The 25,998-nt window shown below is 42.6% G+C and overlaps 1 protein-coding gene across 1 annotated transcript; it reads left to right on the top strand.

The window, feature by feature from the left end:
* The first annotated feature begins 288 nt into the window (after positions 1 to 288).
* Positions 289 to 25,727, top strand: NOL11 (nucleolar protein 11). Its single transcript, XM_006110589.4, has 18 exons — positions 289 to 492; positions 3,742 to 3,855; positions 4,947 to 5,003; positions 5,706 to 5,851; positions 6,271 to 6,328; positions 8,202 to 8,340; positions 8,714 to 8,911; positions 10,684 to 10,760; positions 11,687 to 11,810; positions 12,797 to 12,906; positions 13,507 to 13,584; positions 15,832 to 16,016; positions 16,538 to 16,663; positions 20,760 to 20,987; positions 23,114 to 23,192; positions 24,595 to 24,687; positions 24,972 to 25,079; positions 25,575 to 25,727. The coding sequence occupies exons 1-18, from the start codon at positions 343 to 345 to the stop codon at positions 25,686 to 25,688; spliced, it is 2,184 nt and encodes a 727-aa protein (XP_006110651.2). The 5' UTR covers positions 289 to 342; the 3' UTR covers positions 25,689 to 25,727.
* Positions 25,728 to 25,998: the final 271 nt, after the last annotated feature.

Here is a 25,998-nt window from a genome sequence, read left to right as displayed (position 1 = left end):
GAATCTCTCCTGAACAGCCACTCCGACGCCCAGTTTACAGGGAACACTGCCCAGCACCCACAAGGAGTGCCAGGACCACACAGACCTGCCCTCTCCTCCTCGCACCCAACTCTTTCCTTCCCCACAGGTGGCGCTGCTGCTCCCCCACCCAGCGTTCCAGATAGGTGCGCATGCGTCCTTCCCCGCACGTCCACATACGCCTCCCAGCCTAGCGGTGGATTCTCGCGCGCGTGCGCGCGCGCGCTTTCCCTTCCCGCCCTCCCTCTTGGCCGTTAGCTGCGGTGCTTCCCCTTGCCCGCTTCCGTTCCCAGCTCTCGCGAGAGGCGGCGGCGGCTGTGGAAGATGGCGACGCTGTATGAGGAGTTCACGCTGTGCGGCCTAGTGGCCAGCGCGGGCGCTGGGGTTGGCCAGGGCATCTTGGGGCTGGAACCCGGACCGGATTCCGACCGGGTGCTGCTCACCGACCGCGGCAGGACGGCCACCCTCTACCAGGTGGGAGCCCGGCGTGGCCGCGCTCCCGGGCAAGCCTGGCTCTTCCGCGGGACGGGACCGCGTGAGACGCGTCGGTCTCCTTCCCCTGCACCTCACGCTGCGTAGGCAGGGTCCCCGGGGAGGATACAGGCTCCTTCCCGGCTTGTCTCGGGGCAGGGACAGCTCGCCTGCCGCCGCGGGGCCCCAACCCCGGCTGCCGAGCGTGAGGGAGGCGTCGCGCACCCCACGGGGATGTATCCCGGCCCTTCTGTCCCTGCTCGGCGCCTCCTCCGCTTCAGGAGGCTCCCCTGGCGTGTTAGCGGCAACCTCCGTGCCCCTCTCTTCAGGCAGCCGCGGGGCGCTGTGCGACGGCCCTGCACGCGCCCAGGCCCGGCCTTCCACTTCCTACATCTTATCTGGTCTGATAGCGGCCACTATCAGAGCCTGGGTATCTCAGGGTACCGGGGCGGGGGGGAGGCGCATGTTGCGCTCAGCCATGCTGCTCTGCTGTGTACCTAGTCTCCGGCGCAGTGCTGTGGTCTGGATTGTTTCTTTGCTCACCCATATGGAGACGATCTTGTCACGGAACGTGGCAGTTTGTAAAAGTTCCGTTTTAATAGGCAATGCTGCAGATGTTTTATCCAACGACAAATTCTCCTCCTATAGTCTCCATTGCCTACTGACATGGAGAGCAACAAATTGGAAACGAAACCCCGCAGTTAAATGACTTCACCCCTCAAATATCGTTTACATTTTTTTAAAAATTGTTGCTGAAGTGAGAGGGTAAAATGTTGTAAAAATGCTTCATTTTATGTCAGATGCACAGGGTGTTGAGAGGCTGTATCTTTTACTGGACCCGTTTCTGTCAGTGAAAGAGACAAACGTACATAGAACTCTTCTTCAGGCCCTGGGATCAACAAGGCTATTTCATTTGGCAGCACAAAAAGTATAAAAGTTCAGCAATACATAATAATTTTTTTCTCCCATCAATTGTCTACTTTTTTGTACTTTCTGTAAACACTTTGGGGGCAGGGACTGCCTGCCTCTTGCTGTATATACAACCCCCCACCCCGATCTCTCTTGGGATCTTTAGGTGATGCTGCCATGATTAACAGAAGGATGCAAATCCCCAAGTGTAATAATGTAAATGTATTGTCAGAGCTATAGTACTGGTCTCCCATTCAAGGAAAAGACACTGAGTGCACAATACAGAGAGACCAAAACAGAAGCAATATTTATCCATAATTATGACAATGGTGTACTACGCCTATGCAAATAAACTGGTCAAATGGCACAAGGGAACAGAGTAAGTAACTGTTTGTTTGTTGAAATAACTAGTTTTAGAATATTCAAGAAGAGGCTATTCTTCCTTCAGGATTAGGTAATACTGTCACTTTTTGAAGTAGATTGTATACCAGAAACAAAAGAGTAATAGTAAATACAATATAATGAAGGTCAATGTGCTGGGGTGGGGGTGGGGAATAATTTTTAAAGGGGCGCCACTTAATAAATTTTGGTACATGGTCATGGGCCAGCTCCACCCCCAGAAGAGGCAGGGCTTGGTGTAGAAGGGGCAGGGCTGGGGACTAGCCTCCTTTCAGAATTGTCTGGGGCCTGAGGTTTTGAATTAAAAAGGGGCTTGCGGCCCCTGCTGGGGTAGCACTGCAATTGGGAGCCAGTAGCCATTTAAATAAGATCCGATTGCCTGAGCCACCACCTGGAAATTCAGTGGCATGGGCAGCACAATACAACTTGGGAGTAGCAGGATGCAGTCTGCGGGCCAGACCAAAGTGCTAGGTAGGCTGCATCTGGCCCCCTGGCCACATCTTGCCCAGCCCTGTGCTAGAGGCAGTTATAAGTACCAGAAAATAACACAGCAACACTAAACTTTTGGGGAAAAACGGAAAATGATAGTCAAAAATAAAGCTAAGAATAAAAGAAAGTTAAATCTTTAGAGGTGAGACAGATGCCTTGGAAGATGTGTGGGCTGCTGAACAAAAAGGAAACAAAATGCCGGTGTGCCTAATTGCCAGTGTTCGAGAAGTTATTTGAACCAAATGGAATCTCTCAAAATTTGGAAGTCTAACCCTGGGGAAGTCAATAAATAGGAATATAAATAATATTGGGCAGTAAAAGGGAAATTAGAAAACGAAATAGCTAAAGATGTAAAAATAAATGAGTTTTTTTAAAAAAAATATTACCAAACAGTCAGTCTGTGAAAGATTTGCTTGGCCTGCACGTACCCCTCCCGTAGAGTCCCTGGCCTACCTCACCCCCAGCATGCAGTGGGGAGGCAGGTGGGAACGGATAGGCATGAAGTGCCTGCTTTTAAGCCAGCTCTCCACGCATGCTGATTCCCACAGAATCAGTCCCTTCTCCTCCCCCCCCCCCCCCCGCCTCCCATAGAGGCAGGGGTGGAGGGGATGGGGCCAGGCAATATAGGTGGGAAGCTGGCTTTCAAGCTAGCTCCACTCCCTGCAAGTTCTGGCTCCTCCCTTCTCCCCCCTCTTCATGTAAACACTGAAAAATTCAGCGGATACAAATTTACAAAAATAAACATTTGTTAACATCCCTACTTCACAAGGCTACCAGCCCCTGTCCATAGTGCAGGGGAGGGGATAGTTGGCACTGCAGTGCATGCCTGGGGTGGTGGCAGTCCAGCAAGGATGGAGTGGCCTCCTTCCTCACCCACCCCCATTCAATCCGTTAGTAGGTTAAACTTAACATTTAATTGGATAGCTAATTAAACAGGATTTTCCATCTCTGCTTTGTATTAGTCTTTGCTCCTGAGGACATTAAGGAGATAACTGTGCTTTGCTGGTAACTTTCATGAAGTACTATCAGATTGCTTACCAGTTAACCAAATGGGTCTGGTGATGGAAATGATGGATGTTAAAATGTGTTTACTCTGGTAAATGTGTAACTGCTGAAATTTCCCTGGTGCCTGTGCTCTCAGGAGCCTCTGATACAGAGGCTGCGGCATAGGGGGAGGAGGGGGGCCTACATGTAGCCATGAAGGCTTGTCCATTAACCATTTATACTACACATCCCTAGCAGGAAATAGGTCGGGACAGCCAGCAAGGCTGCAGCAGCACCAGCCACACTGTGTGGGGGTAGATGGGACCCCAGCTGCACCCAAAGCCCAGGCTGCTGTTTGTGCCAGAGCGACATGGACCTCAGGTCTAATCTAGATTGTCATAAACTGCATACTCAAATTTTGACTCTCTACTCTTCATGGAAATCTAAAATTTCTTCTTCTCACTTGTCTAGGTTTCAGACCAGAAGCCTCTGGGCTGTTGGTCAGTCAAACAAGATCAGACAATCACATGCCCAGCTGTATGTAACTTTGAAACTGGTGAATACATTGCTGTCCATGATGATAAGGTGAGAGATCTGTTTTTCAGCGTCTGATGATATAAAATTTTCTGAGTGAATTATAAGTCATTGTTGACGGTGATTTATCTGTCTAAAGAATTGGAAAAGTGTGGAGTTTTCCAAAATCAGTGTAGCTACTAATTTCCTTGGGGGTTTTCCAGGATTTGAAAAGCCTCAAGTTGCAGACCATCAGAATTTGGAGTACCTCAGTCATTCCATCTTTATGCATTAGTGGAAAAGATAGCATGCAGCCCTGGGATTAAACACACATTTTGAGGGGCATGAGGGGAAAGAAAATATCTTATGTTGAGAAGCACGTATTCAGTTACTTTCCTTTTGAAAACTTGCAAGTTTTTTTCCCATAAAAAGTCTTTTCAGCTGACATACATAAGCATAAGAAAATGTTGGTTAAGATAAATTGTACAGAAATAAATATTTACATTTTACATTGTGAGACTTGTTTTAATACCCAGTTGAGATAATTGGGGTAGTTGACATCTTCACATCTCCTGTTCTGCTACCATCCTTATCTCTTTGCTCTCATTTTTTAAAATGATAATTGAGAGAGGAGTTTGTTCCTATTTCTATTTCTGATCAATAACCATGGGTTCTGTTTCTTTACGCTTCTTCATACACTTTCTCATGCCAGTGAATTATACTAGTGAATCCTACTTATATCTCTCTAGCCTGGGCCCTTACCTGGTAGAGGGTAATGTGGATCGTATCCCCAACTCCTTTCATCTGATTTTTCATTTTTCTTCCTTTTCAGTCTATCCTCATGGTTTTGTTTTCCTTCAGTTCATGCTACCATAATATTCTGCTCTCAAAATCTATCCATACACTGTTTCAAATGTAAACTTCTTGAGGTTGTGCTGAATTTTTGCTACTCCACTCTTTCAACTCTTGCCTAGGTTCTCTGGCTGTCTCTCCAGTATAAACCACTCCCTTGAGACTGCTCTAAGATCACTCCTTATGAATTCAGAATTAATTCAAAATGTCTTGATATATATGCTTTCACTCACAGATCTCGTATGTCAGTCTGTGATATACACCAAATGGACTGCTTCATTGAGTTTATAAAACCATTTATATTTTAACAGGTTTTAAGAATATGGAAGGATGAAGACATGAATTTGGATAAAGTGTTTAAAGCAACAGTAAGTTTTTAAAGAGAATATACGTTATTAATTATAAATTAGTATTAAGAAATTTTGGAAGGGAGGATGTTTTTTTCAGTTACATGTCTCCTTTAACTTATACTTCCAGTAATATGGGATATTACTAGTAATTCACCTGTGCCCTTTGGTTTAAACATCTCTGGCAAATATTAGACTTAAAATGGTTAGGGCCAGTGAAACAATAGAATTTATAGGACTTGAAATCTTCTGAAGGGGGCCACAGGGCTAATCACTTTTCAATACCTAAAGTTTCTTCTAGCCTATTGCTATGAGTAAGAAGTAAATTATTCAAGTGAATGGGAGTTTTTCAATTAGAAAATATTGATTTGCATTTTGCCTTGTTTTATAGTGAGGTCTGGTTGGTGGATATGTGTGTTAGCAGTTGTATTTAAGTGTTTAGTGTTAGTTGAGTGTTCTGAATTGTAACTTGTGACACTAATCAAGTTGGAATTGAGGTTTTTCTAGTAATTGCCTCATTGAGCAGTGAAATGATGCATCTCAAATTTGTCAGAAAAGTGGAACTTGCTTGGATGCCATTATGAGGAATTCTGGCATCAGTCTTTTGCTAGTTAGTTTAATAAATGTGTAGAAATAAAAATAGAGAAATCAAACATAAAACAGCCTTGGGGCAATTAATTGTTAATGTAGAATAAACTTTTAAATAGGACTCTCTCTTTGCAGCTGACAGCGGAGGTATATCGGATACATTCACTACCTGACACAGAGCCACTTGTGCTATTCAAGAGGGGTGCTGTGCGAACCTTAGATGCTCTGCTGGCAGCACCGCAACAAGAAATTGAAAATGTTATCTCAGATGAAGACATTAGGTGAGTGATATCATTTTAGGTAACTAGCTTTGTAATCCAAAATATTAATGGTCTTATGTGAATCAAGTTCTGCTTCTGCTGTCTGTCTTGTGTGGCCTGAAGTGTGTGCTGCAGAGGTAAGAGCTTTATCGTACTAAAAAAAATCTTATGCGCTACTATTTTATGGCTATAAGTCTGTATCATGTTGGAATTAGAATATATCTATAAAGGTCTAAATGCATAATTAATGTGTTTAGATTATTGACGATCATGATTGTCATCAGTTCTAATGGGAGTGCATCCAAAAGATTATATCTAGAGTTTTAAGGTGTTACCTTAAATGTAGGTATTGCTGATGTATTTTAATGGAATTCCCATATAAAAATGTTCAATTCTTTTTACTTGTAACAAGAAATAATCTTACAACTTTCATCTTTTAGGTGGAGTGATGCTTTCATGGAAACTCAACAACCTGTTTTAATTTTTATTACTGAGAAAGTAAGTGTCTTTTTTCACTTTTTTACAGCAAAATAATCTATGAAATATCAGGGTTTTAAAATCAATTTAGACTTTCATTGCAATTTCACTGAGGCCTTATTACAATTGTGGTGTTCTATAATGATTAGCATGAATTAGCTGGAAAATCTACAGAATGTCATATAGCTTTTCAGGAATAGTGAACTGTTCTCATTGTCCTGGGGATGAGGAAAAGTCAGGACATTTAATTATAATGAAAAAGTGGCAACCGCTTAAAAATAAGACTTGGAGATGCTTACAACTTTAAAGCTATATTTTCTGCTATATATTTAAGAGAGTTTGTGGGTCTTCTCCGTCTTTGTTCAAGAACTCATTCTAAATGGTAAGAGGCTAGCATCACTAAATTTGGAATGCAGCTTCCTCTTATTTTAACTTAAAAGTAAGGGTTTGGTTCTGCCAGGACAATGGTATGTGTCTGGATTATGATTTTCTTACAACAAAAAGGGTGGGATTTGCTAGCACGGACAGTCATACTGTATAATGACCACAGGGGGCAGCAAGGGGCTAGAGATAGGGACTGGCCAGCTATAACCCCATTGGGGTAGCCCAGGACGGGGTGGAGAAAGGGACAGCTATTCTCCTATATATTTAAGTGAGTTGTCTGTGTCGTCTCTTCTCCCCCCAAGCCAGGAAACATGCACACCTACCTGGCTATGCCTGCTGCAGCAGCCAGGGACAGGCACATCTCACCTGGCCCCAAACTGGGCTGCAGTGAGAGAGGGATGGGGTTGTCCCCTCTTCCCTGGGGCAGCCTGCACGCTGAACTGCTCAGCCCCACCCAAGAGCCCAGTGATCTCAGTTAACCAGTTAAAGGATATAATTTTAAACTATTACCTAATTAACTTTTTAAACAATATTTACAATCACTGTGTTTGACTTAAGGATGTTCAAATGCGGTTAATGGACTAGTAGACGGAATTTCCATTGACTAGTTGATAGGCTTTTCCGCATTCCTCCTTTGAAATGTACAAGAGCCTCTTCTGGGGCGTGCAGTGTAGCATGGAGCCCAGGGTCAGTGGGGACTCTCATACATTTTAAAGGAGGAATGCGGAACTCCGCGTGCAGCCCGGGGGCAGCATGAAGTCCCGCTGGCTCCGGGCTGCACATGGCGTGCCTGCTTTGAAATGCACTAGAGTCCCCAGCGGGGGCTCTTGTGCATTTCAAAGCCATGGAGCCTGGGGTCAGTGGGGGAATCGCAGTCCCCCCTCTGACCTCAGGCTCCATGCTACGCTGCATGCCACTAGGAGCCCTAGGGTAAGCTGGGGAGTCCCTGATCAGCTGTGTAGCGGCTTCCTCTTTGAAACTGCCGCCTCTGTGCCTCCTCAGCTGACCCCGGGCTCTAGGCTGCCCCTTTGAAAAGCGCACAGGCAGCATTTTAAAGGGGCAGCTGCTGCACCTTTGAAAAGCAACCTTGGGGTTTCAAAGTGACAGCCTCTATCTCCTAGAGGTGGCCGGGGGGGGGGGGGGGGAGGAAGAGGGGGATATCGGATAGTCAACTAGTCTTTTACATCATTAATTTGACTCTCATATACACTGATTAGTGACTGATTGTGGTTCTCTGAAACTTTTACTATTTCATTTTCACATTTTTGTTTTTATCTTTCCTGTAAATCCATTTGTATTCCATTAGTTTATAATGTCATTTCATTTTACATTAATTTTGAAAACTGTTTCATGTGAGTTTTTTTTTTCCAGCACATCCAGTTAAGTTTAGGTTCATAACTCTAAATGTGTGTGTTCACTGCTACTAGTCTAATAAAAATAATAGCTGTAGCATGTCTGTTCTGTAAATAAGAGCTATAAACTAATTTTCTTTTTTTTCTTTTTTTAAAAGAATGGGAATTATTTTGTGTATGTGCAGAAGGTTAACCCAAATATCCTACACAAGTACAAGCTTGAACTAGAAGAATCATTCCATCCACTGTGTTTTACAACATATACAAAAAACAAGATTCTCACACTCTTATGTTTGTGTAAGTCTTATGATGGATGTAATTGATTGAAACTTGTAAATTAACGACTACAGCTGCTAGTGTATTGTTGTCTGTCTATTTTTGGTATTAAATGTTGTTATATAGAACATCAGAAAGTTAGAAGTAAGTAATTAAAACATCATTTTAGTCTTAATCCTGATCATGGTATATGTTGCACAGTGTGATGTCTTTAAGAGAGGTCTGCATTCTGAACTGATTGGATTGTAATTAAGTTAGTACACTTTAGGTTAGCTTTTCATGTGCAGATTTTATAATGTTTTTAGATGTATGTATGAAGTTCTAGAAAAATGTAGAGGTAGCGTTTGCCACAATTTTAAACTTGAAACGAAGTGCCACTTCTCTCTTCTGATAGATTCTAATGGATGTGTATATAAGATTCTGGTGTCACTGCAACAAAGTGTCCAAGAGGAACAGCAAATTCTGTCCAAATCATTACTGCTCAAAATTGTAGAGTCTGGCACTGTTCTAAAAGGAGCTTCATTAGCTGTTCTCGATAAAGATCATGTTGCAGTACTCGGATGTTTGGATTCTCCACCTACTATTGCTAAAGGTAACTTTGAAATGACTTACTTTATTTAACTTGTAAAACAAAGTTCAATTCGTTGTATAGATCAGTTGGTGGATTATTTTTGTGGTCTTTTCATGGGAAAGAATGATCTTGGGTTGGAATTTATAATCGGAATTTACAACTTTTCTTAGAGCCCTAATTATTTAATGGGAATGGTAAGGAAACTGAATTTCAGACAAAATTCACAGTTGGAAACTACTCCAGTCATCTGAAGAAGTGGGTTATGGCTACAAAAGCTCTTGACACCATCTACGTGTTTTGTTAGTCTTTAAGGTGCTACTAGACTATTTGTTGTTTTTCGAGTTACAGACTAACTTGGTTACCCCTCTGAAGCTACTGTAGTACAGTTAATTTATGCATCTGAGTGATCTGTAATCTACATAACGAAGAGATGCCACTACAGTTTAACTGTTGCTACAGTCAAACCCAAGATTGAAGACTATTTTTGCTATTGAATTTCACTCTCTAAACTGCAGTATTTCAAATGGTATGAAAATATAGTGGGAATAGCCATCACATATTTTAATACTTGGTAAATTCTCCTTTTACATACTGAAAGTATCTACTTGTACTGCAAGTAAAGCTGTCCAGGAAATAGAATTTCAGTCCTTGGGCACACTGAAGAGCTTTCACAACATTTTCTGTCCTAAATCAGGATGAAAAGTCAAATTTTACTCCCAGTGGAATTGTGCATCACTGCAGGTGCACAAAATATATGTCCCACACAAGAGCAGTCAAGTGCCTCTCCCCAGCAGCACAGGCAGGTTGGTTCAGGTGCCCAAAGCAGCTTGTAGAGATGTTGGGGGAAGGGGTAGTATGAGGGATGCTAGGCAGTCATACATGTGAGAGAAACAGACACTCAGTCCCTCTTGCTTACTGTTGCTGCCTGGTCTGTATAGGGGGACAGGGCTTCGGGGTATTTCTGAGGAAGCAAGCTTGGGGCAGACTCTTGTCTCCTCAGGCAGAGCAGAATGTAGCAGATGCCTGCTTTGTGAATTGTTCTCATTGCCTTTAATTTCCCTCAGGATTATAAAACAGGTGTAAAAGTTTTAAGGCTCCTGTACACTGCCAGAGTGGTGGAAAGAACATTATGGCCTTGTAAATGCTTATGGTGCTTTTGTGGTTAGAACAGGTCTACGTTTTTGACTGAAAATCTCCTGTCAAAATGTATTCCATTAACTCTTTGCTACTGATCTTTTTGGAGATGGTCAGTTGCCAATATGAATTGTTTGTTTCCCAGCCTTCGCTTGCTCTTCAGTTGCCGATGGTGTAACATGGAGCATATGGTTGCATGTATTGATAATACTAGAAAGAAAGGGTCAAAACTAACTACATTACTATAGAGTAAGGGAATTTAGAGATCTTCTCCAATACTCCCCTCTCCCATTCTCTAACCGTTCTATTGTAATTTAAATAAAAAGTAAATAATTGAAACCAGAATGATTATAGTTCATAATTTTGACTGATAAAATATGTAAAATTTTAAAATATTGTGTGCAAAATCTTTAATTTTTTGATGCAGAATTCCCCCAGGAATAAAATTAAGCTTGCACAAGATAGAATTTCCAAAATACTTTTGGCATTGGATGCACTGAAATGCAAGCAGGCCCTCCAACAGGTGATGGCAAAGGGGGCAGCTGTCCTGGGGCCTGGAGATTGAGGGGTGCAGAGCTACTGGCCACAGTCACTGCTAATCACTTTGAACTCTCAATGTACCTGTTTCCCCCCCCCCCTTTTTTTTTTCTTCCCTGTAGCATGCCTCTCTATATGGAATACAAAATTTCAAACATTGCAGACTTCAAAAGAACTACCACAGGGAACTTCAGGACAAGTAAGCTGTAGTTTTAGTATTTGATAGATGTCGTACTGTAGGCTTCAGTCTAACAAACTTGGCATTTCAGTTTCACTTTTGAAATGAGCACATGCAACAGATGGGAGTCCATGGTGGGAGTGGGACTAATGTTTTGTTTAAGCCATAGTAAGAGAAACAATTGAAGTTTTGAATAACATGATAGAACACTTGAAAAATGTTCAACTCTTGACCATGTGTCTTCAGGCAATATAGGTTTATGCCAGGGGTGGGCAAGACAGCCACCATGGGCTGAATATGCCCACAGCCACCCTGCCACTCCCCCACCCCTAGGCCAATTGAGACTTTAGGATGGGGGAGCACATGAAGTCTCCTTCCCCTCCCCACTAGGGATGTGTGGTGCCTAGCAGGAAGCACCAGCTGTTCAGAACAGCAGGCGATTCTCTCTTGGCACTGAGGGGCAAAGATTTCATGCACTCTCCTACTCCAGACCAATCGGGGTCTGTGGGTAGGGGAGCATGGGAAGTGTCCTGGCCCCGCCCCTTCTGGGGCAGCCCAGGGCCACTTAAAAAATTTGTGAAGTGTCCCTGTCCTCCCTCCCTCCCCCCCCTAAAATTATTACCCACCCCAGCTTATGCAATTCAATTGCTAGAGAGGTGTCTTGGGAGGCAGGCTTTTTAAACCATACATTGATTTAAAAGACATGGTTTTGAAAGTCCAGTAGGAAGCACATAGTCTACCACCCAAATAAAGCTTTCGTTTCATTCACATTTAGTATCATTGATCAGGCAGACTCAGTTAATGTTTTAGAAGATGGTAAGAATAGATGTAAAGAACCCTCTTACGGAGATGTTTAAAGAATCTTTATTGAATCAATTTTTGTGTGCCGGTCCAAATTAGCTTCTTTATTTCATCTGTTCATTAACAATGTACTTAATATTTTGTAGTTGTGGTGTTACGGAGAGAAATTTTTTTTAACACATGGGAAGGTGCTAACTGTAATCCTATACAAGTGTGAAATGTCATCCTTGGCAGCTGCTGTTGGAAAACTCAAGGATACTCAAACCTCAAGTAAGAGCTTGATTATAAATATTGTTTATTGAATACCTTGCATTTCAGCATACATCATACCATTAACGTTCTGTTGGGGAAAAACTTCATAGAAAAAAATGAATTGGTCTTACAGGAAAAATAGTTAAACTCTAAACAGTTTGAATACTAGCTTAACTTTGCATTCTGTTACTTCAGTTTTTTGCAAAAGATGTGCAATAATGCACTTCCGTGACACTACATGGAGTATGGATGCAGTGAAGCTGAGAGCATCCTAATGTGTGTTAGTGCTTGTGCACTGTGAATTTCCTTACAATATGTTTAACAGTAAGCATTCACTTACTACATTTATTTGTATGGCTTATTTGTAGAAGAATAACAACTATCCAGTATTTTGCTGAACGATTGTTTATTATGCTAGTTAAAGTTCTATTACGTCTATTAATAAAACTACCTGTGCCATTTTTTAGTTAGAAGCTTTATTTTAAAGCATCTTTGCAGACAATACTGACTCTTTTCCCTGTAATATGAATTCCATTATTTTCAGACTTCAGATGACAGTCCTTTGGCTCAAAGGTAGTTCTTAGCACTGCCTTCTCTGAAAATATTGTTTTGTGGAGACAATTTAACATCAGTCATACCGTTGCATCTTTAAAATATTTAAAACATGTCTAATCCTAAATATTAGAATAGAGTCAGGATAGATTTCAGTGCTCCTGGTACATTTTTATCTTCATTGATGCAGCAGCTGTGTTTACCTTGTTTTCTAGGAAAACCTTTTTACTTAATGCTGATCTTAAAGTTTAATTTTATTAAGAAGATGCATGCAATAGGAAACATTTTTTTTACTGACTAGGAATAAGCCAGTATTTTAAATTGCTTTGGAGATGCTAGATTATCCCTGATTCTATTAGAGAAAGAAATATTAGGATTAATTTACTTTGGTTCTTAGTGAGTGCACTTTTTTGTAACTTTTATATAAGTTTCATATAACTTTGTTTACACAGGCATGAGAACTGTGTTTTCATCTGTAAATTGGAATATGCTTCATGAAGAACATCTGACATCTCCACACACAGAGCAACCTGTAATAGCTAAAAATGAATCCAAGAGAAATGTATGTTCCATGATTATCTTTTCCTTGGTTTTCTTTGTGTTATAAGTGAATGTAATTTCAAATCTTCATTGTTGGCTGTGACATCTAATCATGCTTGTAAAACTGAAACACTTCTCAGCATTGCTTGGCTGGTGACCTTAAGCCAGGAGTGCCTACACTTTTTCTGTTCGTTCTTCTCCCCCTCCCTTTTCCAGTAATGGAATTAGTGTCTGCCTCCCTCCATTACTGTTCCGTAGAGGAGCTTGGGCTAAAGGCAGTGCTGTGGGCTGAACTGGGATGACGTGGACCTGGCCTCGGGTTCAAAAAGAGATGAGCGCAGAGTAGCAGGTGGGGTTGAAGCAGAGCAGTGGCCAGGGGGAGGCATGGCACTTTGTCCTCAACTTGGGTGGAGACCTGACCTGAGCCCTACTGCACATCTTCCTTGAATGTTCCTCTACACCCACCTTGTGGGTGAACCCCACAGTTTGGGGAACATTACCTTAAAACCTACATACTATTGCTGCAACGGAGAGAGAAGATATTTGTGCTGTTCCTAGTTCTTTTGATGAACAATTGCAATTTTTGCCCTGTCTTTGAGTAATTTTTTCCTTTAAATTACAGTTAAGATCAAGAAGGAGTAATGTTGCAAAAGTGCAGCCACAGACCCTTACAGTTGAACAGCTTTTATCAGATATAAAGGTAAGTAAATAAAATATCCTTAATGCATATTTTACTAACCAAATTAAAAGCTCTCAAAATAAGACAATACAAACGACAGATGAAGATCTGTCATTCCTCCTCTTCCTTTTCTGTCCTTGCAGCTTGAGACATAGGCTTGTAAGAGCTATCCAATTTGGCGATTAATCCATTCGTGTAACTATTCTGCAAGAAGAGTAGTTCATGTATAAAACTAATGAAATTAAAGCTAGTTCTTTCAGTAAAGTTTTAGAAATGTACTATACAGCAGCTAGATAATTTTAATATTATAAATGTAGCCTTGCATAAAGATGTGGGCCTTACATTTAAGGCTGTAGACATTCTGAGGTAAATGGCAACACTTAGAGAAAAGATTCTGAGATGAACTCTAGACTTGTGCCTTTTTGGACCTTTTTCTGTCAGGAATATTTCAGTTTTTTGGAATTTAAATAGGACCTTTATATGGAGGCTTGAGGCATTAATGCTACAACATAAAATTCTTCCTAAGTCTTCATGCCTTAGTTTCTGTATTCAATGTAAAACAAACTACAAAGATGGCTTCCCCAATTATCACCTCTAATATCATTAGCTCACAGACATTTCCCCCCCCCCCCCCCCCCACACACACACACACATCCCCCTTCAGTTCTGAAATTTGATTTTGTCCTTTTCATATGTGTTCTTTTTTTTAATTGTATCCTTTGGTATATATGGTTGTGACTATTTATTTTCTTCCACTATTTGATCTGAGGAAGTGGGTCTGGCCCACGAAAGCTCATCATCTAATAAACCATCTTGTTAGTCCTTTAAAGTGCTACATAGTTCTGTATTTTACTTTGTTTTTAAAATTCATATGAAGATGAAGGCCATCTTACTACCGCTTCCAAAATAAGGTCATTTAAATGTAATACCTATATAAAAACTAATGATTTTCACTGTACAGGCAGTCCCCGAGTTACGCGGATCCGACTTACGTGGGATCTGCAGTTATGAACAGGGCCCTCTCCCTGGTCTCCAGCAGACCAAGGAGAGGAAGCAAAGCGGCAGAGCATGCGGGCAGCGGACAGCCCAGACGGGTCTGGGCTGTCCGCTGCCCGCGTGTTCCGCCACTTTGCTCTGCTTTGCTCCCCGTCCCCCTGGTCTACAGACCAGGGGGACGGGGAGCAAAGCAGCGGAACATGCGGGCAGCGGACAGCCCAGACGCGTCTGGGCTGTCTGCTGCCCGCGTGTTCCGCCGCTTTGCTCCCCGTCCCCCTGGTCTGTAGACCAGGGGGACGGGGAGCAAAGCAGAGCAAAGCCGCGGAGCCCGAGGGCAGCAGGACAGCCACGGCGCGTCTGGGCTGTCCGCTGCCCCCGTGCTCTGCGGCTTTGCTCCAGATGCCTGTGGTACAGCAGCTGGGGCGCTGCCGGTTGGTCCTGTAGTGCCGCTCTGGGCACTACTGGACCAACCCGGCAGCACCCTAGCTGCTCTGCCCCAGGCGTCCTGATTCAGCCACTGCTGGTCAGTTTCAGCAGCGGCTGAATCAGGACGCCTGGGGCAGAGCAGCTTGGGTGCTGCTGGGTTGGTCCAGTAGCGCCGAGGAGCGGCGGCGCTACTGGACCAACCCAGCAGCACCCCAGGTGCTCTGCCCCAGGCATCCCCAAGTCAGCCGCTGCTGAAACTGACCAGTGGCTGACTACAGGAAGCCCCTGCCCCGGGCTTCCTGGAATCAGCCGCTGATCAGTTTCAGCAGCAGCTGACTTGGGGATGCCTGGGGTTCTTAAGTTGAATCTGTATGTAAGTCAGAACTGGCATCCAGATTCAGCCGCTGTTGAAACTGATCAGTTTCAGCAGCGGCTGAATCTGGACGCCAGTTCCGACTTACATACAGAGTCAACTTAAGAACAAACCTACAGTCCCTATCTTGTACGTAACCCGGGGACTGCCTGTAATATGACAAGGCTGCCAAAAGGGGTAATCTTCAAATCTTAGCCTTGTTCCCTTTCAATATGATTCTTTTACTCTAATTAGTTTGCACAGAAGAAGAGCTCTGTATGGGTCAAAGCTTCTCTTTCACCAACAGAAGTTGATCCAGTAAAAGATACGACCCACCCACTTTGTGTGTCTAATATCCTGGGCTAAATGTGGCTACATCTACTCTGCATGTTATTAATTTGCAGTCTGAAGTATTCTTTCTCCACTTCAGTCTAATCAGTAACAATATGCTAGTAATAATCTTGTACTTTTAAACTGGTTAACATTATCTTTAGGATTCTTCTCAGAAAGATATTGAAGAGGAATTGAGACAGTTCTTGTTGAATGCACAGATGTCAGTTTTCCAAGCTACTGTTGGATATGTCATAACAGGTCTTGTGAACAGGTGTAAAACAGAGCCAACCTTCTACCCTCGGAATTCCCTGGTGCAGTTGATCCAGACACAAGGACTCTCTTACAGGTGATCGCTCTTCTTTCTTTTTTTAATTTTGAAATAAAGATATGGGATTAATAATTTTAAAGTGCTTTTAGTGGCTTTCAAAAACTGGACTTAATCACTTAAGTAAACATTTCCAAAACTTTACCTGTGGTCTAAATTTGGAGAACTTTGCCAGGAATAGTGATTGGCTTGTGACCTGCTGTTCTCACAAAAAGACTTGTTGGATTTCTGCTGCTAATGCCAATTTTTAGAACTTTTCATCAATAGATCTCAAAGTGCTTAATAATTTTTTTAAATATATTTCTCATTTCCCCCTATTTCCTCCTATGAAGTAGGACAGTACTCTTACCCCATTTATACAGATGGGGGAACTGAGGCTCAGAGTGGCTAGATGACTTGCCCAGTGTCTATGATAGAGCAGGGAGTAGAACCTGGGTCTCCCTAATCACTGGACCATTCTTCCTCAACCTAAAACAAGACCAATGCTTCAGTGGTTCACATGTGGTTTAAATGTAGGAACTAATTTCTTTATTCTGCCTCAGTTTGTGCCCAGACTTAATGACAGTTGCCTTGGAGAAGACAGATGTGCATTTGTTGCAACTCTGTCTACAGCAATTCCCTGACATTCCTGAAGCAGTTACCTGTGTTTGCTTGAAGGCTTTCTTAAGGTAAGCAGGAAGCTAACCATATATTTCCCTTCAGTTAATCTGGAATTTTATCTCAAGATTTGGTTTTAATACATTTTCCAAAAAAACACTAGTATTCTGAACTTTTATACAGAACATGTGTTAGGCACTATAATAAGAACTTTCAGGAACTAGAAATTGTATTATTGAATTTTTAGTCAGCACCTCACTGGTCAGCAAATTACTTCAAAGGCGGAAATGACACTATGCTTGTGTGTTGTAGGATTTTTCTCCTCTCGTAGGATACATTATTAGTATTAGTCTTGTTTTGTATTAATTGGTCACCACTTCTTCAAATGGGAAGCTCAGTCATTTTTGCCTATCTACCATGCTTTTTATGTAACTCACCATTGTTTGTCACTGCAGACCAGCATTAGGGATATAATTAGGTTCAAGGGTTGCCAATAATTTGACCAGAAAGTTTCTAGGTTTGTCCTTCACCCTGATCACAGAAGTTAAGAGCTAGAGAGCTCTATGTTTGGAGGCAGGACTTGGGAAGCGCAGCAATTACAGTTACACTGTGGGTGGCATCAAATTAAAGCAATTTTTATTACAATAGGTATTAAGATTACACACACAATGCATACGGCAATGACTGCATAAATTGATTTGATTATCCAAGGTGGTAATATAAATGCAGCTTGAGTATAAAATTGTAATTACCTAGTATAACACCATACTTACACCTCCTTTTTGAGATACCTTAAGAGAGGGAAGAACTGCCTCACTCTGTTGGTGGAACGGGGTGTCAGTGAGAGGAAGTATTGCAGCAGAGGAAACTTAAAAGATTAGACTTAAGATTACTAGTACTATAAAGGAAATTGAAGGGAGAGAGTTTGAGGTAGAAAGTTCCAATGCATGGTAACTGCCATGGAGTCTTATAGGTCGTCTTATGTCACCTATTGCCAAACCCCTCAAGGCCAAAACAGATTTCTGCACCCTAAGATTTTTGAGGCACACATTTGATTGGAGAATTAAACTAGGACATCCTTTTGAATATGCATGAGATATCACTGTGCCCTTGTGGACAAGTTCCAAAAATGGAAACTTGTGGCTTAATTATCAGGAAATGCCACAAATCGCCCACCGACCCTGTTTTCTGGATAAAGCAAGATGTTCAGACTGGCAGGTCACTGTATTTTGGGACCATACAAGACAATGACTCATTCTATGATAACACACGGGCTTTTTGTGGTTTGACCTTTGGCCTGGCTGGAAATTTCACACATTATTATCTAACTATAATTCCTTTTCAAAATGATATAAACCAATCGATACTATTGCCAAAGCCAATTTCTTACAGGATAAGATCCCTGTAGGTCAGGCCTGGGCAAAAGTCAGCCTACGGGCCGGATCTGGCCTGCTGACACAGCCGTGAGCCCCAGGCAGACTCCCCTGCTTGCCTCGCAGCCCTGCACACTGCTCAGAAAAGCAGCTGTGGGGCTGCTTCTCTTTTAAAACTGAGAGGCGAGAGGTGGAAGGCTTCAGGCGTAACTCCTGCCCCCAGCATAATCCCATTGGCCGACTTTTGGGCAGAAAGTGGCCAATAGGAGCTGCCTGTTTAAATAATAGGCAGCATACGAAGCATCTCGCCCCCTCTCCTTCAGCTCAGTTATTCATATAAGCCCGCGTTTCTCAAACTGTGGGTCGCAAGCAACTTACAGGGGGTCGCGGTATCACACAGTTTGAGAACCCCGATATAAGCACATGGCTGTGCAGGCATCAGGCAGGCAAGCTGGTTGGACTGCTGGCTAGTAAATCTCCTGGTCAAAGCCTGACTCAGCCTCTCCTCCTCCTCCCCCCCCAATATACCCATACCATCTGCCCCTGCACCCATATCCCCTCCCAGATCACAATCCCCTTCTACTCTAGGTTACAACCTAAATTCCTGCACCATAGTCCCTTCCCCTACATCACAACCCCCTCCTGCCCTAGGTCACATTCCAAAACCCTGGACCCCAGACCCGTGCCCTAGGTCACAATTGCCTCCTTCACCCAAACTCCATCCCAGACCCCACTCTCTCCTGCAGTCCAGTCCCTTACCCTGCACCTCCATTAATATGTAAGTGTGCGGCCCTCGACCACTTTCCAAAATCTTGGAGTTGCCCCCTGTCAAAAATTATTGCCCACATCTGCAGTAGGTCCTTTAATAACTGCTAAAATAGGCTAAAACAGTAAAAGGTTTAGGAAAGTATATAGGTATACAGGCTACAGTCAGCCTTATCAAAATGCTGAACTGTTAATATTATCTCAGATGGCATATTGCTAAGATAAACCAAAGCATAAAGCCAAGCAAAAGAAGACTGACTAGTAGCCCAAGATATGTAGAGACATCCATTTGCAGATTCATCTAAATGCAGTGAGTCTTAGGCTATGTCTATGTCATAGGCCTGTGGTCATTAATCCGTGGATCAGGAGGGCCTGATCAGTTCATGAGGCATTCGGGGGCCCCCCCATTTCTCCCCACCCCCAAAAAGCCCCACCACCTACCTCCAGCAACAATGGAGGTAGCGCCGGCTTCCTGTGGGGTGGACAGAAGGCACCACTTCTGGGGTTTCAGGAAGTGCACTAGCTGCTCTCCCTCCCCCAAACAACCGGTGTGGTACCTGAAAGGCCAGGTCTCTGGCGTGACAGGGATGTCCTTCCCCTGTGGGGGGGGAGGGGAAGGGAAGGAATCAGGAGGGCCCGATCAGTTGTTCATGAGGTGTTTGGGCCCCCCCCCCATTTCTCCCCACCCCCAAGAAGCCCCACTACCTACCTCCAGCAACAATGGAGAGGAGATGGGCGTGGATAGGAGTCCCCGGAGGAGGTATGTGCCAGGACATCCTTCCCCTGCAGGCGGGTGGGGGTAGGAGTCCTGGCAGGAGGTGCATGCTGGGGACTCCCTGTTCCCTGCCCCCCACCAACACCCTTGTTCCTTGCCCCAGCACCCACTGGCAGTCTGCTACCTTCCCTGTCAGCCTGCCACCTGCCCCATCACCCTGTCCTCTACCGCAGCACCCTGTCCCCTGCCGCAGCCCCCACTGGCACCCTGTTCCTGCCCCAGAACCCTGTCCTCTGCCCCAACACCCACTAGCACCCTGTCCCCACCCGAGGACCCACTAGCACCCTTCCCCAGTACCATGTCCCCTGCTTTCACCAGCACAGTTGGGGCCACATTATTGAGGCTTGGAGGGTTTTGGAGGAGCATGTTGGGTTTTTTTTGCATCTCACTTGTGTGGCCCCAACTGACTTTTCTGTGAGTCAGTGACCCCTGACTCAACAGGTTCCCCACCCTTCTCATAAATAAAGAAAATGCTGAAACTTTTTGTGTTTGACATATTTTATTTAAAAATGAAGCCTGGCCAACAAACCCCCAATTGGAGCCAAGCCCCCATCTGGCCGCAGCATCATAACACTCCTTTACTGCCCCCCGACCACAAATCTGAGTCTATCATACACTGGAACCCCCTGTCCCGAGCCTCTCCCATCCCAAAACTCCTGCACCCTCACATTCTCAGTCTTCTGCCACTACACTTCTGCACCATCCACACACGGCAAATCTGTGTCCTTAGCCCATCATTCTCCCAACCTCCCTGCCCTGAGCCTCTCACACACCCCAACCCAAACTCCTGCACTCTCACATCCACAAGCCTGTGGCTTGCTCAGCACCCCAACACTCCCCAGACTGGAGCCCCCGCCCCAAGCCAGCATCCCCTTTCCGCCTCCTCCTGCATCCAAATTGCCTCCCACAGCTAATTGCCTGTGTTAATTATAAGCCTTTGAAGGAACAAGACACACAGCTCTACATAATGCCATATGATCAAACCAAACTTAGTTGGATCATAATATCCTTTAAACCGATCCATGCCTTGTGGCATGTAAATTAAACTTCTGGTGCCAGTGCACATTTTGTAAATATTAATTCTGAAATACTTCAACTGGATTTCCTGTTGTTCTTGTATATATTGTATGCTGCAGATTGCTAATACACACTGTTTTGGTATTAAAAGACTGATAGTGTAGATGCCTACGCAGAGAATACACAAATAATAAGTGTTTAATAGTCTGTCCTTGGAACTGCCCTTCCTTCTTCTAGCATTAATGACGATAGCCTTGAAGGAACAAATGTGAATTTAGATTCAGTCATCAATTACATCAATATTACGCCCAATGAGCAAGTAAAAAAACAAACTGAAACTCTACAGAATGGCTTCAGTTCTGAATTGATGGAGGAGGACGGCTGTGATATTCAATTAACGCAGAAACCCTGTGCAAAAGAGACGGAAGAATTATGCCCTGTTGGACCACAAAAGGCAGCATTACTGTATCCTTTGGTGCATACATGCCCTTTTAATTTTGTTTATATAGTTAATTATCTCTAACTGGCTTAAAATACAGGCTGTGAAATAAGTGGTGCTTACTGTTAGCATTGTTCCAAAGTCTGTCTTAACATCTTTTCTGTTAACCCTAAAAAGCTTGTCAGTTGTGTTCCCTCTAAGCTCTGGGGTCACCCAGGAATGTTTTAAGTACTGAGCACTTAATTAGCAGAGCTGCACATATCTGGCAGTGTGTGTTCATGTGCCCCTCTTCCCACTGCTTTGCAGCCATGTTGCTCCTGCAGCTGCTCCCAGGACCCTTTTGCTGGCTGTGCAGGGTGTGGGGAGTAACAGCACTTGAAAGAATAAAATTACAGAGAATATATGTGCATTGCAGGAAGTACCAAGAAGTAACTACAACACACGTATGTGTTGGGAGGTGAATGTGAAAGGTACAGAGTGTGCATGGCAAAGAAACTTTGTGTGCGTGCTGACTGCTGGGGAAGTCTGAGACCATGGGCTGTCCCTTTAAGGGAGGAGTTCTCAAACTTCATTGCACCACGCCCCCATTCTGACAACAAAAATTACTACACAACCCCAAGAAGGGGATCGAAGCCTAAGCCTGCCATCCTATGGGGGGGACCTAAAGTCAAAGCCCAAGCTCCATTACCTCAGGTGGGGGCAGCAAAGCTGCAGCCCTCTGGCTTTGTCACTTCGGTGTCCCGACCCATAGCTTGAGAACTGCTGCTTTAAGGCAGTGGTGCGCAACCCATGGGTCGTGACACGGATGTCTTCCCGAGGGGTCTCGGCACTTAAATCCAGCCGGCCGGGGGCTCAGCCTGGCAGCGGGGGTTACAGATCAAAAAAGGTTGTGCATCACTGCTTTAAGGCGTTCATCAGAAGGCTCAGATTGCAGCATCTACCAGCAGCTCTCCTGATCCCTGTCTCCTTCATCTCCCGCTCTGCAGAGATGAGGCTCATGAGCAGGAGGACACTCTGTCATGAGTCTCCTCCCCATACTCTCTGCTCAGCAAGCAGGGAGGTTCAGGAAGCAGTTGGCCAGGGAATCCAAGGCAGAGAGCAGGAACAACCTGGATACAGAGTAGCAGGGGGAGGGTCATCTGAATATATGCCTCTACACGGCTGTACAGCATAAAGGGAATAAAGATTTTGATTTACATTTACTTTTTTAAAGTGTAAGTGTGTTTCAGGCAGGAACATGAAAAATTATTCTCCTTAACCCATGAAGATAAAACAAGAAGCAATGGGCTTAAATTGCTGCAAGGGAGGTTTAGGTTGGACATTAGGGGTATGCCTAGACTACATGGCTCTGTCAACGGAGCCATGTAAAATAGTTTATTCAGCATAGGCAAAGGGAAGCCTTTGTTTCACAAGGCATACCGGAGCAGTCAACAAAGGGTTCCTTTGTCGTCCGCACTGCGTCTAGACTGCCGCGCTGTGCCGGATCAGCTGATTGTCGGCACAGCATGGCGGCCATTTTTATTTTAATGAAGCGGGGATTATTTAAATCCCCTCTTCTTTGCCTATGCCAAGTAAACTTATTTTACATGGCTCCATCAACGGAGCCATGTAGTCTAGACGTAGCCTAGGAAAATCTTCCTACCTGTCAGGATGCTTAAGCACTGGAATAAATTGCCTAGGAAGGTTTTGGAATCTGCATCATTGGAGATATTTAAGAACAGGTTAAACATCTGTCAGGGATGATCTGACAGTGTTTGGTCCTGCCGTGAGGGCAGATGACTGGACTTGATGACATCTTGAGGTCTCTTCCAGTTCTAAAATTCTGAGAGTCATATCACAATAGTAAAAGTTTGCTCTAAAATGTTAGCTTCACAGAAAAAAAGAAAAGTTTTTGGCTGGCAAAAGAACTAGCTATGTAAGTACTACTTAGAAAATGGAATCCATTTCTTTAATAATAATAAAAAAAAACCACTTGCTATGCTCTGTCACTAAGAACTTGGATATCCTGATAAAACCACAAGGACTGTGGAGAAAAATATTCAGAATAGTATTTCTCCCAAGAAGTCTAGAAAATTAATTTAACAATTAAGATCCACTGAACCTTTGTAGAAATGACATTTCTTGAAACTATTTCCTGAATAATGCTGCACAGAAATGCCATTCTCCGTTCAGCATACAGTGAAACATTTCTCTTGCCTCATCTGAAAGATCTTTCAGCTCAGCAAGTCATCGTAAGTATATAGTTAGAACTAATTATTAGTTTAGCTCTTAGCTATAAATCAGAAATCTACAATTTTCTTTGATGGTTTCCAAATTGCATAGAACTTATTTTTCATATATTGGCTTGGGATATCAAATAAGAACTAAAAATGGTATTAAGTGCTCTGAAGCAACAAAATGTCAATGAATTTTCACAGAAAGCTGGAGTAACTAAATTACAGCATTTTTCTTGATCATTATTCCTGAAATATTTCACATCCTGTTCTGGTTTAAAAATGTGAATGTTTGAGTAAAATATTTATATGTATTCAATAACAATTATTCTAATTTTTCTCTTGTTTCTGTGGCTTTTCATTGTCATAATGGAGAAACTTTTCAAGTGATTGTAAAATCACAGTTGTCAGGAATCTATATTTGTCTTAACCTGATTAGATTCCAAATTGACATTGTCTCTTAGGGTATGCCTAGACTACAGGGTTTTTCTGAAAAAAAGTGGCCTTTTTAAAAAAAACAAAAAAACACTTCACCTGCATCTAGACTGCCATTGTGGTTTTTTTTTTTTTAAATTACATTGAAAGAACACAACAGTTTTTTCAACAGTGGTAAACCTCATTTTATGAGGAAGAACGCCTTTTTTTCAAAAGAGAACATTCAGATTGCCTGGGTGCTCTCTTTTGAAAAAGCGGATCACTTTCTCGAAAGTCGCGTGGCTGTCTAGACGACCTCTTTCAAAAGAGGCTTTTTCGAAAGATCTCTTTAGAAAAAACCTCTTTCAAAAGAGGCTTATAGTCTAGACGTACCCTAAAAATGAGATCAACACAATACAATTTCACAACAAATAATGAAATCTGTGTCTTTCACGTACCTTGTATACGTATTTGTATGCTGATAAAGTAATTGTTAATCTGTTTGTTCTTACTGACCAAAATTTGCCCATTATTCAACCACCTGTTGTTTGGGGGCAGGATGGGGCTTTCAGGACTTTACTTTTGTGCAGGGCACTGATGGCTTAATCCTAGTAGTCAGTGAAGTAAATGTATTGCAATTAAGATCAGTAAAGGCAAGAGTGGACTCTGTTCTAATATGTTGTTCAACAAACTAATGGTAAACCAGGTCCTCATGGGTTAGTGATCTGTCTGAGTCAAGTAGCAATGACTTATGTCTATCAAAACAATAATTCATGTTCATTTTCTTTGAGCATGCTCAATCTGCTAGTTTCTGTGGTTTCCAAAATTTACTCTAATCCACAGATGGCATACAAAATCCTTGAGACTAATAATTCAGACTTACAAGTTCATACATAGCTGAAAAGCAGTATATTAAAATTTACAAATAGGACATGTAAAGGGAAAACCAGCTACAGATCTGTTTAAATGTCTGTGTTACAGCAGTCTGACTCTGTTTTCTTTCTAGCTGTTTCTCCGGTATTTGCAGTTCCTATATGTGAAGTATAGTGAAAAATTTAGTACAGATCTTCCTGGCATGTTTTCTCCAACCATAAACCAGGTGAGAAGATAGCACTAAATATTATTTAAAATTTAGAAATAGCATAATTTTGTAGTTCGATCAGTTCCTTATTGTATTGGATTTATTCATTACGTGTTAGCAGATTAATATCTCTAAGTGGCTTGGAATAGACACATTTTCCAAGACTTGAATACAAAGGGGTTTCATTTTATATCACTAGAAATTTAAATTTTCAATACGGCTCTCCAGATCAGCCTTTAAAATGTAATTTGTTAAGCAAATGTTAAGTACAAGGGTAATGCTGATTTGTCTTTTTTTTTCAGATTATGGATTGGATGTGCTTGGTACTAGATGCTCATTTTACTGTTGTGGTTATGCTACCAGAAGCAAAAGGATTGCTATGTAGCTTGCATAAGTTTGTGAGAGCACAGGTAAGTTACAATTCCTATAATACTGAACTATTTTGAGTATGGATTTAGTATCAGAGTGGCTTGAGATAAAAATACAGTAGACTCTGTCATAAGAACAGCCATACTGGGTCAGAACAAAGGTCCAACTAGCCCAGTGTCCTGTCTGCCAATTGGCCGTTGGCCAATGCCATATGCCTCAGAGGGAGTGAACACAATAGGTAATTATCATGTGATCCCTCTCCTGCCATTCATTTCCAGACAGACAGAGGCTAAGGACACACATTTGTTCTCTTCTACTCATATGCTTTGTCCTTTGCATCAAATAGCTACAGTCATGGTCGCGATCACTACAGCTTCAGAAATGACAGTATTGCAATGGTCTTGTGTTAATAGCTTAACTTTGAGATCCTTCAGGTTGAGCAAGCCATTTAAATGTGCAGATGTCTTTCACTATTTTCACATATGCAAAGCTTTCCCTAAGTTTTGTATTATAAACATCTTAATTCTTCTTTTTAGGTACGATTTTACTCTGAACTCAACAAGATCGAAGGAAGTTTGCAAGAGCTACAAAGACTAAAACACCAAAAAGACTTTGGATTATATTCTATTGAAATGTTGGAACTTGTTTGAATTTGATATGCATTTTTCATAAACTTATTTTTTATTTAATCCTGTTTCTGACAAGGATTTATTTCCTCTTCCAAATTGGTTGTGAGCTTGTCTATGCAGGGCAAAATAGTTTACTCTAGCGGCACTGAGGGATATAAGTTTGAGACTAATGTATAAAGCTGTCCCATTTTCACTGGATGACGTATTGAAGACATCACATGACATCAGAATAATCATTCTAGGAAAATGTGTTTACAATCCCAGTCTAAAATGTGACTTGATTTTATGCAAATTTGATTATATATATGTGGTAAAATACCTTCATACATAC

Source organism: Pelodiscus sinensis, chromosome 20 (assembly GCF_049634645.1).
Source record: "Pelodiscus sinensis isolate JC-2024 chromosome 20, ASM4963464v1, whole genome shotgun sequence".
NCBI classification, from domain to species: domain Eukaryota; kingdom Metazoa; phylum Chordata; order Testudines; family Trionychidae; genus Pelodiscus; species Pelodiscus sinensis.
The sequence above is the reverse complement of the archived record's forward strand: the minus strand, read 5'-3'. Positions and strand labels throughout refer to the sequence as shown.

Excerpts from the sequence above, each read along its gene's own strand:
- NOL11 (XM_006110589.4), top strand. The coding sequence starts at position 343 with ATGGCGACGCTGTATGAGGAGTTCACGCTGTGCGGCCTAGTGGCCAGC. Across the intron at positions 3,856-4,946 it reads TTGCTGTCCATGATGATAAG|GTTTTAAGAATATGGAAGGA; the intron begins GTGAGAGATCTG and ends ATATTTTAACAG. Across the intron at positions 11,811-12,796 it reads CAAGGATACTCAAACCTCAA|GCATGAGAACTGTGTTTTCA; the intron begins GTAAGAGCTTGA and ends TTGTTTACACAG.